The sequence below is a fragment of the Biomphalaria glabrata genome, chromosome 14 (genome assembly GCF_947242115.1).
Source record: "Biomphalaria glabrata chromosome 14, xgBioGlab47.1, whole genome shotgun sequence".
NCBI lineage: Eukaryota > Metazoa > Mollusca > Gastropoda > Planorbidae > Biomphalaria > Biomphalaria glabrata.
Genome location: NC_074724.1, coordinates 29,353,607 through 29,370,021, shown reverse-complemented (window position 1 = coordinate 29,370,021; position 16,415 = coordinate 29,353,607). Strand labels below are relative to the sequence as shown.

General features: G+C 36.6%; 1 protein-coding gene across 1 annotated transcript; it reads left to right on the top strand.

Annotated features, from left to right (window-relative positions):
- Window positions 1-4,858: 4,858 nt before the first annotated feature.
- On the top strand, window positions 4,859-11,802 carry LOC129923005 (uncharacterized). The gene is made up of 2 exons (XM_056011633.1): window positions 4,859-5,006; window positions 11,108-11,802. The coding sequence occupies exons 1-2, from the start codon at window positions 4,958-4,960 to the stop codon at window positions 11,659-11,661; spliced, it is 603 nt and encodes a 200-aa protein (XP_055867608.1). The 5' UTR covers window positions 4,859-4,957; the 3' UTR covers window positions 11,662-11,802.
- The last annotated feature ends 4,613 nt before the right edge of the window (window positions 11,803-16,415 follow it).

The following is a 16,415-nucleotide window of genomic DNA, read 5'->3' as shown; positions in this document are numbered from 1 at the left end:
AAATTCATAATTTTCCACTGCATGAAGAAGAATCTGTGCATTGCTTCTAGTGTCCATTCTTTCAGTTGTTGATTCAGAAAGTTTCTCCAACAGCTTGATGATTTGGTCGAGATGCTAGAAAACTACCGACGTAGCTTCTTCTCTTGCTGATCACCTTATATTACTCTCCATTTTTAAACTCCCGGCTCCAGCTTCTTTCAGTTTGGCCCTTCTCTGGGAAGAATCGGAAAAAAAAGCTCGTGTACAGTTCCAAAAAATGGTGACAATTGCTCGATCTATCTCAGCAGACTGAAGAGCTGCCAGGTTGTGAGAGTGATTATCACAGTTCAGAAATGTTGCCTTTGGATTTATGTCTAAGAGAAGTTTCTGCAGGCCAGACAGACTTTCCCAACAATTGATTCCTCAACTGTATTGCCCATTACATTTTGAATTTCTGGTGACAAGTAATGTGTCTTCCCATATTCGATTCTATGCAAGTGGTGTTTCGTAACTTCATCAAATTCTGCAAGAAATTTTAAAGATGCTAGGAAGTTCCCAAGTTTGGGGGAATTTAGTTTTTCGTTGTGACCACATAAGCTTGAGTTTGCTTTTGCTAAGTACTTAATAGCTGCTGCTACACTCTTCAGAATATCTCTCCAATACTGCTGATTTGTCAAAATTTGCGCATGAAAAATATGTGACAGTTCATCTGGTTCTGCCTAAACATTTTCTTCTTCTAATTTTCTCTTTAAAAGAGCTTGTCTTTCAGTCTCCCAGGTTTCTTCCATTTGGTGAAACCATCTCCAGGTTTGCTCAATGCACTAGATGCCTCAGAAAACAGCACACATGCAAAACAAAAGAGATATCCCAAGTGTGGAGAAAAGAAGTCAAAATCCTGTTGAAGCTTTCTAGTGAACCATGATGTCAAACTTTGTGATTTATTTTGTGTAAACTCTACTGGAAATACCGTTTATCTTTGTTTCTGGAAAAAAAATATGCTACCCACCATTAACAGGATATTTGCTCAGATAAAATTCCAGGCTGCATATATCCGATGTCTTTGTACTTAATTACAGCTTCTTCAAACACTTGACTGATCATATGTATCACTTACTTCAGATGTTTTCTCCCCTTAATTGGGGGTCTGGGAAGATCTTCAAATTCTCCTCCTCCTCCCCCCCTAGCTACGCCACTGTTCTCAAGTCTTATTATTTATAGTGAACATAATTTGATATTTGTCCCCTTCGGCTTGAGACAATAATGTGGCTGTACTTTATATAAAGCAACACTAGGTGGCGCTGTGACACCCAGGGATTTCAATATATAGCATGGAAAGGCTTGCAGGTCCATTGATACATTTTATTATTTAACTGAAAAAAAAAGTTGAATTAAAATAAAACCAAACAGTTTTTAATCCTTCACCAAATTTAATGTTCATAAAGCAAGATGATTATTGTAGCAGCGTTTAAATAATCTTGTTAGTATTTATTCATCAACTTAGCAATCGAATACTAACCGTACTATCCACTTCACACAGCTATGCATTCTTGTTTCCACGACCACAACTGTAACACTGCATTTTATAATTTTAATTTTTAATTACATTTTTTTTAACACGACCGCTTCCGGTTTCGTTTTTATCCATTCATCTTAACCTATATAAATAAAGATAAACAAAAAAGAGGTAAGACACAATGTTTACATGATTGTATTTTGAAACAAATTATAACGGTCAAATCAGAGCTTTGCCTGTGTAGCCGATTAGCTAGTAGGCTTAATTTTTTTTTCCTAAAGGTATATATGAACTATCAAATTTCTTGGAAAATCGTTAGAGCCGTTTCCGAGATCGGTGTCCATGCAATATGGCATGACCAATTAGCAAGCTGATAAAAGAAATAGTAATAAAACAATAATAAATTCTCACACACACAAACACACAGCGTACCAAATACTTTTTATGTCAGTTCTAGTCCTTGGGAATAACAGCTGATGTCATAGCACATAAAGGCTAGTTCTGTGTTAGATGACATTTACAATCGGCGCCTATTTTTATTATTAGGTCTTAACACATACCATTTCAGTTTTTCAGGTATTAAAACGTTAGCAAAGACATTTAAAATCATTGCATATTAGGTTTTAATACATGACATTTATAATGAACAAATGAATTGAAGAGTTAACGGTTAGTCTATTATATAAATGGAATTTGAACTAAAGCTCTACAATACGGCTGTCTGAACGTCATCTTAAACACAAGTAAAAAAATTGTTAAATCCTTTTTTAGAAAAAAAAACAAAAAAAAAAAAAAAAAAACAAGCTTATCTGAAGGGGAAGAACTCCTTCCTGAAACTATATCTACCTATAATGTACAAGTTATTTCCCTTATTCGATATCAAACAAATAATTAATTACCAAAAACTAATTGACTAATGAAGTATTTTTGTTTATTGATTCATGTCTTACTGGGTACAGTAAATAATTGTTAAAAGTATTAACTCGATCGGAGGGAGAAATAGCGTAAGTAATTACTTAAGGGGTCTAAACCCAATATATGTAGCCATATCCGTGAATACTGGAGTATTTCTTTCCCTTGTTGGTAATAAACAAAATAATAAATAACCAGTAATTAATTTTCTAATTGGTTAACTTTTTATTGATTCATGTTTGTCCATGTCAATGAATATTTGTGCGAAGTTTTAGCTTGATCCGAGAATGTGTTTTGGAGAAATAACGTGTACATACTTTTTACCAGACAGACAGACAGACAGAATGAGTTGATAAACGTTTTTTAAAAAACTAGCCAATTTTACTGGAGGATATCCCAGAGGTCAGTTCTCCTTCATGAACTTAAACTCAACAATCAACACTTAACAATGGCAAGCTACTTCTCAATTTGTTCCTTCAATCAGAGTTATTTACCCCTTGCCGACAGTTCACATATGACCCAGTTGGCAGATCTATTAAACGCTATTGTCTTTGTACACGTTCAAGTCATTACTGGGTGACAGATCCATTCTAATTGCTCTTGGTATTCATGGTAATCTTTTTGATCTCATCTTGCAAGAGATTCAGTGACATGAACTCAGTAAATAACATGCATAATAAAGAAAAAAAATTCCTTCTTTTATAAGAACAAAAAGATTTCTCTAAGGGAAAGAAGTCCGCTCTTAGAATTATATGCATCAATATTGTAGAAGTTATTTCTCGAATTAAATATTAATTAATATGAGTAATTACTAACAAATAATAAAATAATTTTTAAATTGATTCATGTTTTCTTTTTAGATACAATAAATAATTGTTTTAAGTTTCAGCTTGATTCGTTAATGCGTGTGGGAAAAATAACCTGTTCAGCTATATAAGGGGACTAAACCCTACATATTTAGCCGTATGTGTGGTTTCTAAAGGATTAATTTTCGTTGTTAGTATCAAACAAAATAATTAATTTTATTGATTCATATATTGTCTATGCCAATAAATAATTGTGCAAAGTTCACCGGACAGACAGACAGATAGACAGACAGACAAATTGAGTTGATATAAACGTTGTAAAATAAGTAAATTTTCCGCTACATACTCAGAATGTGCTCCGTCTAGTTAAAAGCACTATTGTAGAGAATTTCTATAGAGTCTACAAAGAAATGTCTGACTCGGTTTGTCCATTGATTTGGCTTTCAAAAACGCACAAATATGTTAAATGCCACAGTATCAATCCATCGAAGAAAAATGCGAGGTCTCTAACGTAGGTATAGATACATTTTTTTAAACCTTTTTTAAGAGTGGGGGGGGGGTACATTTTCTACATTTCCACCGACGTTTCGCCGGGTCGGATTGAACCGGATCTGGCCCGCGGGCCGTATATTAGGCATTACTTCTCTAGCAAATGTATGCATTCGTAAAACCATGATTTTTATACTTGGGGGAGGGGGGGGGGAATTAAGCGAAGTTTAGAATGTTTTTATTTTATCTAACATTCGACTCTAACAATTTTTCTAGAAATGTAACAGTTGATGTAAATCTCTGGGGAAAAAAAAGAATTACTAGATCGTTGTCCACACGGAGAAAATCTCTAAATTAACTGTTCTAAGTGTTTTTTTTTTAAATAAAAAATAAATAAATGTTAATTTGGCTAGAGATTTATTCTAGGTCTAGAGCCAACATTGCGTAGTTCACCGTATTACCGAATTTATGCGATAACTGAGTAAATTTAAAGTTGCTTCAATTTGATTGAAGTTTATCCGCATTGCTTGTATTTTTACGTAAGTCTAATATAGAATACATCTAGATTCTAGATATAGAAGGAGATCTAGACTAGTTCGTGCGAGTTCTAAATCGAAACAGAATTTTAGGTCAAGTGTTAGATCTAGATGTTCATATAATGAACATACCTATAAATAATCGCACAAGTAGGCTTTCCCCATTAACCGAATCAGATAAGATGTAAGTTCAAGCAGCTAACTGTCTCACGGGTTTGATGTCCGAATTAAATATTTTTAAAATGTAAATTATAATTTTTTAATTATTTTTTATATTTTAAATTTAAAGATGGAGGTATTTTGGTAAAAATGTATTTCAAAAATGTTTTTCTTGTTTTAATTTAAATTTTTTATTTTCTTGTTTTCTAGTATTTTTATCTGTATATTTTATTAACAGATATTTATTTGTTTAATGTGAAGACCCATTTTATTAGGCTAGGCTCTGTGTGACTGCACACTGCGGAACTGCTGTAAATATGGACCTGATATATATATGTGGGGGGTAGTTGGTGTTAACCCTACTCATGATCTATCAGTGTGTGTGGGGGGAGGACGAGTTTGGGTAGCAGCATGCCTTTTAATTAGCTTTTTGTTGATGGCGTTCGTCCACGTCATGTGATTTTGACAGCCAGTATATTTATCATGGTAATGAGTCTCTGATGAAGTGATAGACCCTAAAACTTGAGTGCTCGCTAAATCCAGATCCAGTCTTTGCAGCCGAGATGTCGTCGTTTTATTGGCTTGTGCTACTGGTGTGCATCTGTCCACAAGGTAATACAGACTCAAAACTACTAAACATTTGTGTGTGTTTAATATAGATTCTCTTTACTGGAGAGCTTCACACATGGCGGAAGAAACTATAAATAGCTTTCTGGTGTATCCGGTGTACAAAAAAAAAGGAGGTGTTGATAACGTTTTTTTTTTTAAAGGTATAATTTTGGTTTACTTTTTAGCACTGCGGAAACAAATTTTCTTTCACTTGTGTTTGTAGTGCAAAATAAGTTGAACATGAAGGAATCGTTAGAGTTAGGGGTTAGGGTAACTTACAACTTATTAAAAACCAAAAGTACAACTAACTATAGGTAATAAAGAAACATTGATATCTATATCGACTTCCACTCATTGAGGTTTTGTTAAATTAATTGCTGAATTCTTTGTAATTTATTTGGCATCAGTGACGTTCCAGTCAGCGCCATTGACATTGTTTAGGTAGCACAAAGACCGCATCACGGCTGAAGAGATGACAAACATGATGAATACAGCAGTTGGACCCCACGATGACCTGCTTACGACTGAAGAGATGACAAACATGATGAATACAGCAGTTGGACCCCCACGATGACCTGCTTACGACTGAAGAGATGACAAACATGATGAATACAGCAGTTGGACCCCACGATGACCTGCTTACGACTGAAGAGATGACAAACATGATGAATACAGCAGTTGGAGCCCACGATGACCTGCTTACGACTGAAGAGATTACAAACATGATGAATACAGCAGTTGGAGCCCACGATGACCTGCTTACGACTGAAGAGATTACAAACATGATGAATACAGCAGTTGGACCCCACGATGACCTGCTTACGACTGAAGAGATGACAAACATGATGAATACAGCAGTTGGACCCCACGATGACCTGCTTACGACTGGAGAGATGACAAACATGATGAATACAGCAGTTGGACCCCACGATGACCTGCTTACGACTGGAGAGATGACAAACATGATGAATACAGCAGCTGGACCCCACGATGACCTGCTTACGACTTAAGAGATTACAAACATGATGAATACAGCAGTTGGACCCCCACGATGACCTGCTTACGACTGAAGAGATTACAAACATGATGAATACAGCAGTTGGACCCCACGATGACCTGCTCACGACTGAAGAGATGACAAACATGATGAATACAGCAGTTGGACCCCACGATGACCTGCTCACGACTGAAGAGATGACAAACATGATGAATACAGCAGTTGGACCCCACGATGACCTGCTTACGACTGAAGAGATTACAAACATGATGAATACAGCAGTTGGACCCCACGATGACCTGCTTACGACTGTCAATAAAAATAATCTTAAATTCTACGGCCACATTACAAGATCCTCAGGGCTCGCAAAGACCTTCCTTCTGGGAACAGTACCAGGAAAAAAAGAAGAAGAGGAAGACGGAGAAAGCGATGGGAAGATAACATCGAAGAATGGACGAGCCTGTCAGTGAATGAAATTATGACCGATCAAAGGACAGGGAGGAATGGAGGAAGATTGTTGACAGATCTTGTTTGGTCCAACAGACTAACGGATAGGTGAAGGTGAAGACATTGTCTAGTTAGTCGTTATTTAAAAAAAAAAAAGGAAACTTCCCTTTCAGACTTAATGATCTATGGGGCAGATGATGTAAAGGTCCTCTGTTTCTAGAGCCCACGGTTAACGAGGGTGTCAAGTTGCCAGCCCAACAAATATCACGCATTCGAGCTGGGTGGACTCAGAGGCGCCCTAAAAATCCCAAAAGTAAAAAATCCCAGTCTTCACCAGGGCTCGAACCACTCAGAGTGGCTTTGCCACTCAGCCACCGCGCCTCCAGTTTGTCGCTATAATCTCCAATAACTTTTTGTTCTCATAGCTCTTATAGTTACTCAAGGCTAAATCTCGTTTATCTGTTCTTGTTGCCATTGGTTACTTTCTATAAACAAAAAAAAAGAATATATTGATTGACTTTTACGAAGTGTCAGTAGCTGGGGAATGACGTTTTACCTATTGGGTCACATGATCAAGAGCAAGTGAGACGATTGGTTACAATCAAAGACAAGCTACGTTATTTTGTGAACTGAAGCATACATCTTCTGTATGTAGACATGAAGGAAGCTGTCGTCTCCCGTGTTGTTTTAGCCGCTTTGCAGCACCAGAGTTTCCTCGCGCATTCCTAGGCCTTAGAAAAAAGGGGTCATGGGTGGCCCATTCGGCATGATCCCTCTCTCGACCTTGCTGATTTGATCCAAAGGAACGCTTCGTTTCTGAAGAGCTATAAACTGAAGAGCTATAAACTGAAGAGCTATAAACTGAAGAGCTATAAACTGAAGAGCTATAAACTGAAGAGCTATAAAATGAAGAGCTATAAACTGAAGAGCTAGCTATAAACTGCAGAGCTATAAACTGAAGAGCTAGCTATAAACTGAAGAGCTAGCTATAAACTGAAGAGCTAGCTATAAACTGAAGAGCTAGCTATAAACTGAAGAGCAAGCTATAAACTGAAGAGCAATAAACTGAAGAGCTATAAACTGAAGAGCTAGCTATAAACTGAAGAGCTAGCTATAAACTGAAGAGCTTGCTATAAACTGAAGAGCTAGCTATAAACTGAAGAGCAATAAACTGAAGAGCTATAAACTGAAGAGCTAGCTTTAAACTGAAGAGCTATAAACTGAAGAGCTAGCTATAAACTGAAGAGCTATAAACTGAAGAGCTATAAACTGAAGAGCTATAAACTGAAGAGCTATAAACTGAAGAGCTATAAACTGAAGAGCTATAAAATGAAGAGCTATAAACTGAAGAGCTAGCTATAAACTGCAGAGCTATAAACTGAAGAGCTAGCTATAAACTGAAGAGCTAGCTATAAACTGAAGAGATAGCTATAAACTGAAGAGCAAGCTATAAACTGAAGAGCAATAAACTGAAGAGCTATAAACTGAAGAGCTAGCTATAAACTGAAGAGCTAGCTATAAACTGAAGAGCTAGCTATAAACTGAAGAGCTAGCTATAAACTGAAGAGCAATAAACTGAAGAGCTATAAACTGAAGAGCTAGCTTTAAACTGAAGAGCTATAAACTGAAGAGCTAGCTTTAAACTGAAGAGCTATAAACTGAAGAGCTATAAACTGAAGAGCTATAAACTGAAGAGCTATAAACTGAAGAGCTATAAACTGAAGAGCTATATTCTTCAGTGCTAAAAGGTTTAAAAAAAAAAGAAACACAGCTTGTTCCCACTTTCTTTATTCTGTACACCGAATACACCAAAAAGCTTGCTATTTATGGTTATTCCCACTTCACGTAAAGCTGAAAGGTTCATCTAAATAGAGGATAACTCTGATTGGAAAAAATGTCACCCACACGACAGATCTTCCATCTCTACTCAAGAGAAAGTGTCCTATCCGGTTTGGGAATCAGAAGACTCGCAGATTCTGCCAAGCTGTGGCGGTGTGTGCCGCAAATTTCCTATATGTCATCGGCTTCTGATTTTTCCTAAAAGTAGCTTTCCTATATTGTGTATAGACGCAAGGTAGCAGAGGTTGGAATAAGAGATTTCCCTCTCCAAGGCTGACGATTCCACCTTACCCTCAAAACAAAGTGTATAGATTTAAGCCATATTTATAAATCAGATTAGGTTACGCATCTTTAACTTGTGGTTCTGCATTAGTATGCGTTATTGCTATTTTTCTTTTTGACTTAATTCGACCAATCTTAATCTAACTTATAAACAAGCACAAAGAAAGCGTTCTAAATATGTTAATTTGTAGTATATGTAGGTCAGACTTTATTAAGTGAAAGCCCTGAGCAGGATTTCCTGATTATGTAACTCACAATGGGTTGAAGTGGCAGATGGCAAGTATGTATTGATGTTACAATAGGATTTGTTGATCAGACAATGCGTTTTGGATGTTCCAATTTCGCCATTCCATTGAAGGTAGATTTAGAACACACAAACAATATCGTCATGCCACAGGCACTTCGTAAAAGCATAAACACAAAACTGAAATCCTTCAAAAATAAACACAAAAACTGAAATCCTTCAAAAATAAACACAAAACTGAAATCCTTCAAAAATAAACACAAAAACTGAAATCCTTCAAAAATAAACACAAAACTGAAATACTTCAAAAATAAACACAAAAACTGAAATCCTTCACAAATAAACACAAAACTGAAATACTTCAAAAATAAACACAAAAACTGAAATCCTTCAAAAATAAATACAAAACTGAAATACTTCAAAAATAAACACAAATCAGAAATCATTCACAAATAAACAAAAAACTGAAATCCTTCAAAAATAAACACAAAACTGAAATCCTTCAAAAATAAATACAAAACTGAAATCCTTCAAAAATAAATACAAAACTGAAATCCTTCAAAAATAAACACAAAACTGAAATCCTTCAAAAATAAACACAAAACTGAAATCCTTCAAAAATAAATACAAAACTGAAATACTTCAAAAATAAACACAAATCAGAAATCATTCACAAATAAACACAAAACTGAAATCCTTCAAAAATAAATACAAAACTGAAATCCTTCAAAAATAAACACAAAACTGAAATCCTTCAAAAATAAACACAAAACTGAAATCCTTCAAAAATAAATACAAAACTGAAATACTTCAAAAATAAACACAAATCAGAAATCATTCACAAATAAACACAAAACTGAAATCCTTCAAAAATAAACACAAAACTGAAATCCTTCAAAAAAAAATACAAAACTGAAATCCTTCAAAAATAAACACAAAACTGAAATCCTTCAAAAAAAAATACAAAACTGAAATCCTTCAAAAATAAACACAAAACTGAAATCCTTCAAAAATAAACACAAAACTGAAATCCTTCACAAATAAACACAAAAACAGAAATCCTTCACAAATAAACACAAAAACTAAAATCCTTCACAAATAAACACAAAAACGGAAATCCTGCAAAAATAAACACAAAAACTGAAATCCTTCAAAAATAAACACAAAACTGAAATACTTCAAAAATAAACACAAATCAGAAATCCTTCACAAATAAACACAAAACTGAAATCCTTCAAAAATAAACACAAAAACTGAAATCCGTCAAAAATAAACACAAAAACGGAAATCCTTCAAAAATAAACACAAAAACTGAAATCCTTCAAAAATAAACACAAATCAGAAATCCTTCACAAATAAACACAAAACTGAAATCCTTCACAAATAAACACAAAACTGAAATCCTTCACAAATAAACACAAAAACTGAAATCCTTCACAAATAAACACAAAAACTGAAATCCTTCACAAATAAACACAAAAACTGAAATCCTTCAAAAATAAACACAAAAACCGAAATCCTTCAAAAATAAACACAAAAACTGAAATCCTTCAAAAATAAATACAAAACTGAAATCCTTCAAATATAAGCACAAAACTGAAATCCTTCAAAAATAAACACAAAACTGAAATCCTTCAAAAATAAATACAAAACATTTATTCTAGAACTTTGAATCACTATGTATAAAAAAAGTAAAATTAAAATACATTTACTGTAGTCGCTGATCCTCGAGAATAAATATTCGCGCCTTTCTCAATCTACTTTTTCCCGCCTTTTTCTGGAACCATCACATTGCCCAATCACTTCTACTTTTTAAAGCTTACGTAAATTCCGTCACCAACGAAACTGAAACACGTGACCTTGCGATGCAAATATTCAATCTAAAAAACTACAGCAAGATCAACATATATAAATAAATTGTTCTGCTTAGTTTGCTTTCTTAATTCTTTCTTCAATAATGGTCAATCTTTGTTCTTTCCGGAGGCGCGGTGGCTGAGCGGTAAAGCGCTTGGCTTCTGAACCGGGGGTCCTGGGTTCGAATCCCGGAGAAGACTGGGATTTTTTATTTCGGTATCCTTGGGCGTCTCTGAGTCTACCCAGCTCTAATGGTGGGGGATAAGGAAAGGCGGTTTGTCGTTGTGCTGGCCACATGACACCCTCGTTAACCGTAGGCCACAGAATCAGATGACCTTTACATCATCTGCCCTTTAGACCACAAGGTCTGAAAGGGGAACTTTTACTTTTTTTCTAATTTCCATTGTAAGTTGCTCAAGCTGATTCTTTGCTCTCTTCCAGTTTCAGGCCAGTGCTCCAGAAAGGTCTTCGAAGCAGACGAATTAGAAGCTATGAACCAAGTCAAAGAAACGGAGACGCAGCTCGCTCAACTAGTGGCCCTGCACAGCAACAATCACACGAAGTTTCTTCATAACACTGAAAAATCCTTTCTCAGGATGTTTCGTTCCTCCACTGGCTTTATGTACGGCGCGTACAGGTTCCTGTTGTCCCGCTATGACGTGAACAATTTCTACACTGCTGGCATCTCTTGCGCTCTCTTCGGAGGTCACCTTCCTGAGATATTCCACATGGAGATGTATAGGTATCTCGTGAAGAACCTGAAGGGAAACGGGCGAATCACGTGCATAATACTGGGAACCACAAAGAGGAACGATAACTTGTGGCGAAACTCTTTCCCGGAGGACGAGGCCATAACCGAGTTCATCAACGGCCAGCCCACCAAACGTAAAGGGTTCACATTTGTGGAGATGCGACGAGACCAGGCGTTTAAAATGGTGGAGAGACGCAGCTTTACAACTTATGACTGCCAACTCATGTGTCAAATACCAAAGTAATCAGTCACTAATATTCCAAACTCTTCTAATGTTTCTCTATATGTGTGTCTTAATGTCTTGTCTTTATGTCTGCCTTTCTTTGAGCGAAAATGATCTCCTCTAATTTAAAAACATAAATAAAAAGAATTAGTTGAAAGTGTTTTGAAGTTTCAAATATTATTATTATTTATAATTGTATAAACATTGTCCGCCGGTGGCCGATTAAAAAACAGTTTATAAGTATAAGGTTGACTAAGGGATAGGTGAAAGTGATATATATATATATTGTTGTAACCCTGCCCTGCACCAGTGCTTGTGGTGCGCACTATTGAACCTGAGATGAACTCCTATTGAAAAATCAGAGCAGGAAGGACTAGTCCTCCCGTAGTGCTCTAGCAAGAAACTTAGCCGTCCGGCGTAGTGCCTCATAGCTACCATACAAGTCGAGTGACTGCACAGGCAGGACCCCTCTTAGCTCGCGGAGCTGGGGACACTCGTACAAGACATGCGACACTGTTTCGACGCTCTCTCCACAGTGACGGCATCGGGAGTCAAAGTTCGTGCGGAACCGGGCAAAGTATGCCCCAATAGGACAGTGTTCCGTTCTGCACTGCGCAATAATTGACTGCTCTGACCTCCTCAGTCGCCACCATGGATCGTCGCGATCTGGGTGACGCATGCGCTGCAAGACACCACGTGCTCTGTCGGATTCCTCCCAGGACCTTAACCACTTCTCATGAATGAGTGCTCGGATAGATTTGTGCCGTTGCTTGTAAGTACGTGCTTTGTGCTTCGAGGTGTGTGGCTGCCAAAGCACCCTCCCTTGCGAGGGCGTCTGCCGTTTCATTGCCCCTCACGCCGCAATGTGAAGGCGCCCACTGCATGAAAACGACAGCTCCAATAGCTCGGCGGATGTTATCTGCGGCGCCGATTGCCTCTTCTATTACGGGCGACCCTCCCCCGCCTCCACCCATAGCTTGGAGACTGGAGCGAAAGTCAGTGACCAGCACCACCGTGGTGGCACTAGTCTCGCGTTGGAGCATTCGGGCCCTAATGGCCTCGAACGCACGAGTTATCCCTGTGAGTTCGGCGTCCAAGGAGCATCCGTCTGGTTCAGTCCGGTCAGGGTAGTCGATAAGGGCCCCATACCCCGACATTATTGAACCAGAATAGGAAGATACTAGGATAGAGGAAAGAACAGTACATCAAGTGATTGTGGAGAGTCTGCAATGTTGGAAACCAAAGAGCCGTCTTTTTGTGCTGCCTGAAGACTGTAGTGGTGACCTGCAGCGAAGCGGGGAAGGCTGTCGTTGGTCCGTATTCAGGTTGCTGGTGAAAGGACTGGGTAGATTTAATAACAATAAAGGCTTTTATGTGTTTGTCCTGGTAAATAAACACACTTATTTATTTACTGTTGAACTTCGTTGAGTTGCCTGCCTTAGATTTACAACAATATATAAAAATGTTTGCGTAATGAGCGTAATCTAATTTGTCAACTTCCGTTTGTAGCACCAAATACATTTCATTATTTGGTAGTCTACAAAAAAATCTTGCATTTGGAAAGGCAATCACAGCAATCTACTCTTTGTTGGAAAGTCAATCACAGCAATCTGCTCTTTGTTGGAAAGTCAATCACAGCAATCTGCTCTTTGTTGGAAAGTCAATCACAGCAATCTGCTCTTTGTTGGAAAATCAATCACAGCAATCTGCTCTTTGTTGGAAAGTCAATCACAGCAATCTGCTCTTTGTTCCCACTTTGAAGATTCCGTCCACGTTCTTTAAGCCATAAAATGAATTAAAAGAAAAAGAAAAGAAAGCGAGAAGAAATACAGTGACGATGCAATGGAATTGAAATAAAACGTGAGAGAATTCAAAGATGGCGGTTGTTGGAGTGCGAGACTTCATATTGGAAGATCACTGTTTAAAGAAAGGAAAAAATGCTTTGGTCCTAATGCGAATGAGCTTAGAACTTTGATACTACCATTATAAAATGTGAAACATCAATTATGTTTGTATTTTTTTTACAAATCTTGTATCTACTCTGTCTGTCTGTCTGTCTGTCTGGCAAAAAGGTTATACACGTGATTTCTCCGACATCCAATTTCAGATAAAGCTAAAATTTTTCACACTTTTTTTTACCTGACAAAACAAGAATCAAAGAAAAAAAGTTAATTAACTATTGGTAATCAATTATTTTGTTCCGTATTGAACAAGGGAAAGTAATTGTACTTGACTAATGTGGTGGTATAAATGAGTTACTTCGCTTTTAAGTTTGAAACTAACAAAACAAAACTATAAAACATTCTGTTAAGCACTTCTTTGGTATAGTGGTTAGTATTTGTGCTTGAGGAGGCTGGAGCCATCAAATCAAATGCAGGTCAGTGAACTTTTAAAGCTATCTCGGTAACCTTCACAAGACACTCACTTCTTTCTCCCCCTACCCAGCCCAAATTAAAAGCATGAAATAGTGCAAAACAAAATGAATTGTTAAAAACATGTCTAATCGCACAGGTTTATTATTGTTTCTTAACACTCTAGATCTATTACAAATCTAATTACATGACTGATCCATACTAATTGATAGATACAACTACACATAATATACGTTTTTTTTTTTGTTTTTACAAAGCTTATATCAACTCACTCGGTCTGGTAAAAAAGTGTGTACACCTTATTTCTCCCACAACCATTCTTGGATCAAGTTAAACTTCGCACAACTATTCATTGACATAGACAAAGCATGAATACATATAAAAATAATTAAACAGAAAAATAATTAGTGGTAATTAATTGTTTTGTTGAATAGCAACAAGGGAAAGTAATACTTTAGTATTCACATATATGACTAAATATGTCGGGTTTAGTCCCATTAAATTATTGTTAATGCTATAGCTCAATCACGCATTCTCTGATCAAGTCCATACTTTAAACAATTATTTATTGCACCTAACAAAACATGAACCAATAAACGAAATGATCAATTAGTCAAATAATTAATTTGTTTGATATCGAGTAAGGAAAATAAGCCTGTACATTATTGGTAGATATAGTATTAAGGACGGAGTTCTACCCCTGAGATATATTTTGCTTGTGTTTAAGTATTATATTTCCTTGTTGAAATGATTCGCTGAGCTAAAATTCTCATTTCTGTACACCGGATGCACCAAAAAGCGTGCTTTGTACAAATGTACCTCCATGACTGAAAATCTTCACTACTCTAACCGTAGTCAACGTTCTATTGCATTTTGACTTTGTTGAATCTTCTCACTTATTCCACTGCTGAAAGAGGTTTTTTTTTTTTTTGTTTTTTTTTTGTAGAATCAAGCACTATTTGTTCCCTTGTTTGATACTAAACAAAATTTAAAAATTACCAATAGTTAACTAACCAATTGGTAAATTTTAAAAATGCATTCGTGCTTTGTCAGGTACTCAAATAATTGTGCAAAGTTTCAATTTGATCCGAGGTTGGGTGTGGGTGTGTACAAAGATTTTATCACACACACAGACCGAGTTGATCTAATATATAAGAGTGCTATTTTTCAATAAAACTTGGCCAAATAGTTTATCATGTTTATTAGATCAACATGTAGATTTATCAATGAAATGAAAGTAAGTTACAGATCTAATTTTAAAATGTGTATTCGTAAAATGATGTAATGTTAAAGGAACAAAAAACACGTTTTGCGCTCATTGATTTAAAAAAAGTCTAATTATTTAATATTATTAGCCAATTTTTTAAAAATCTCAGCCCTGCAAGTTCATGACCTTATGACGCATTGTCGAATTAGCTTAGAATTAAATTGGTTTGATTAGTTAAGATGCGTCTAATTAAGTGAAGAAATCATCGATATTGTGCACCAGTGTGAATGGAAGAGCACCATTAGGCCATTAATTTAGGGCCCTATGGTGTCACTGTCAGGTTCTTATGCCCAGGCAGTGTCTCGCAACTCACACTGTTTGTATGTTGTCTAAATCCTATCAGCCTGGTCCGAGACTATGCGTTATAGAAGGCCTCAACACTGACCTGCAACGTCACAACCTGTGGGCAGTTTAGTCCAATAGCTCATTACCACGTGGTACAGACCTGTGACGTGGCAACAAGCTCTTGGTCTAAACTGCCCACAGATTTACAGGTCAGTTTTCAGGCCTTCTATTAAATTGGTCTCGCTTAGGTACAGTATGTTTCAGTGTTCTTCTTCCACATGAAGTCATAAAATGGTTGGTGACGTAGGTAGGTGACTTAGGTAGGTGACGTAGATAGGTGACGACAAGAAAACAAGAAAATTATTTTTAATTTTTTTTTTAAAACAAAAAAGACTATACCTCCATTGTTAAACTTCAAGTATAATAAATAAATTTTAAAAAATAATTCAATTAATGTTTTGTTTCAATTCTAACCCGTGACACCTTCAGTAAAGTTCAGTTCCTCTTTCACGCCTTGCGATCTATAGAGCAGATGATGTAATCTGTTTCTGTGGCCAACGGTTTATGAGGGTGTCATGCGCCCAGCACAACGACCAACCGCTTTTACTTTCCCCAACTAATGTCAGGTAACTATTAGAGCTGGGTGGACTCAGAGGTGCCCAAAGATCCCGAAATAAAAAAAATCCAAGTCTTCAGCAGGATTCGAACCCAGGATACCGGTTCGGAAGCTAAGCGATTTACCGCTCTGCCACTGCGCTTTAGTTACACCATCCGCTGCAAGAAAATACACATTATCTCTGCCAGCGAAGAAGGCGTAGTATTGTGATTATTTCTTGGTATGTTCATCTAGA

Excerpts from the sequence above, each read along its gene's own strand:
- LOC129923005 (XM_056011633.1), top strand. The coding sequence starts at position 4,958 with ATGTCGTCGTTTTATTGGCTTGTGCTACTGGTGTGCATCTGTCCACAA. Across the intron at positions 5,007-11,107 it reads GGTGTGCATCTGTCCACAAG|TTTCAGGCCAGTGCTCCAGA; the intron begins GTAATACAGACT and ends GCTCTCTTCCAG.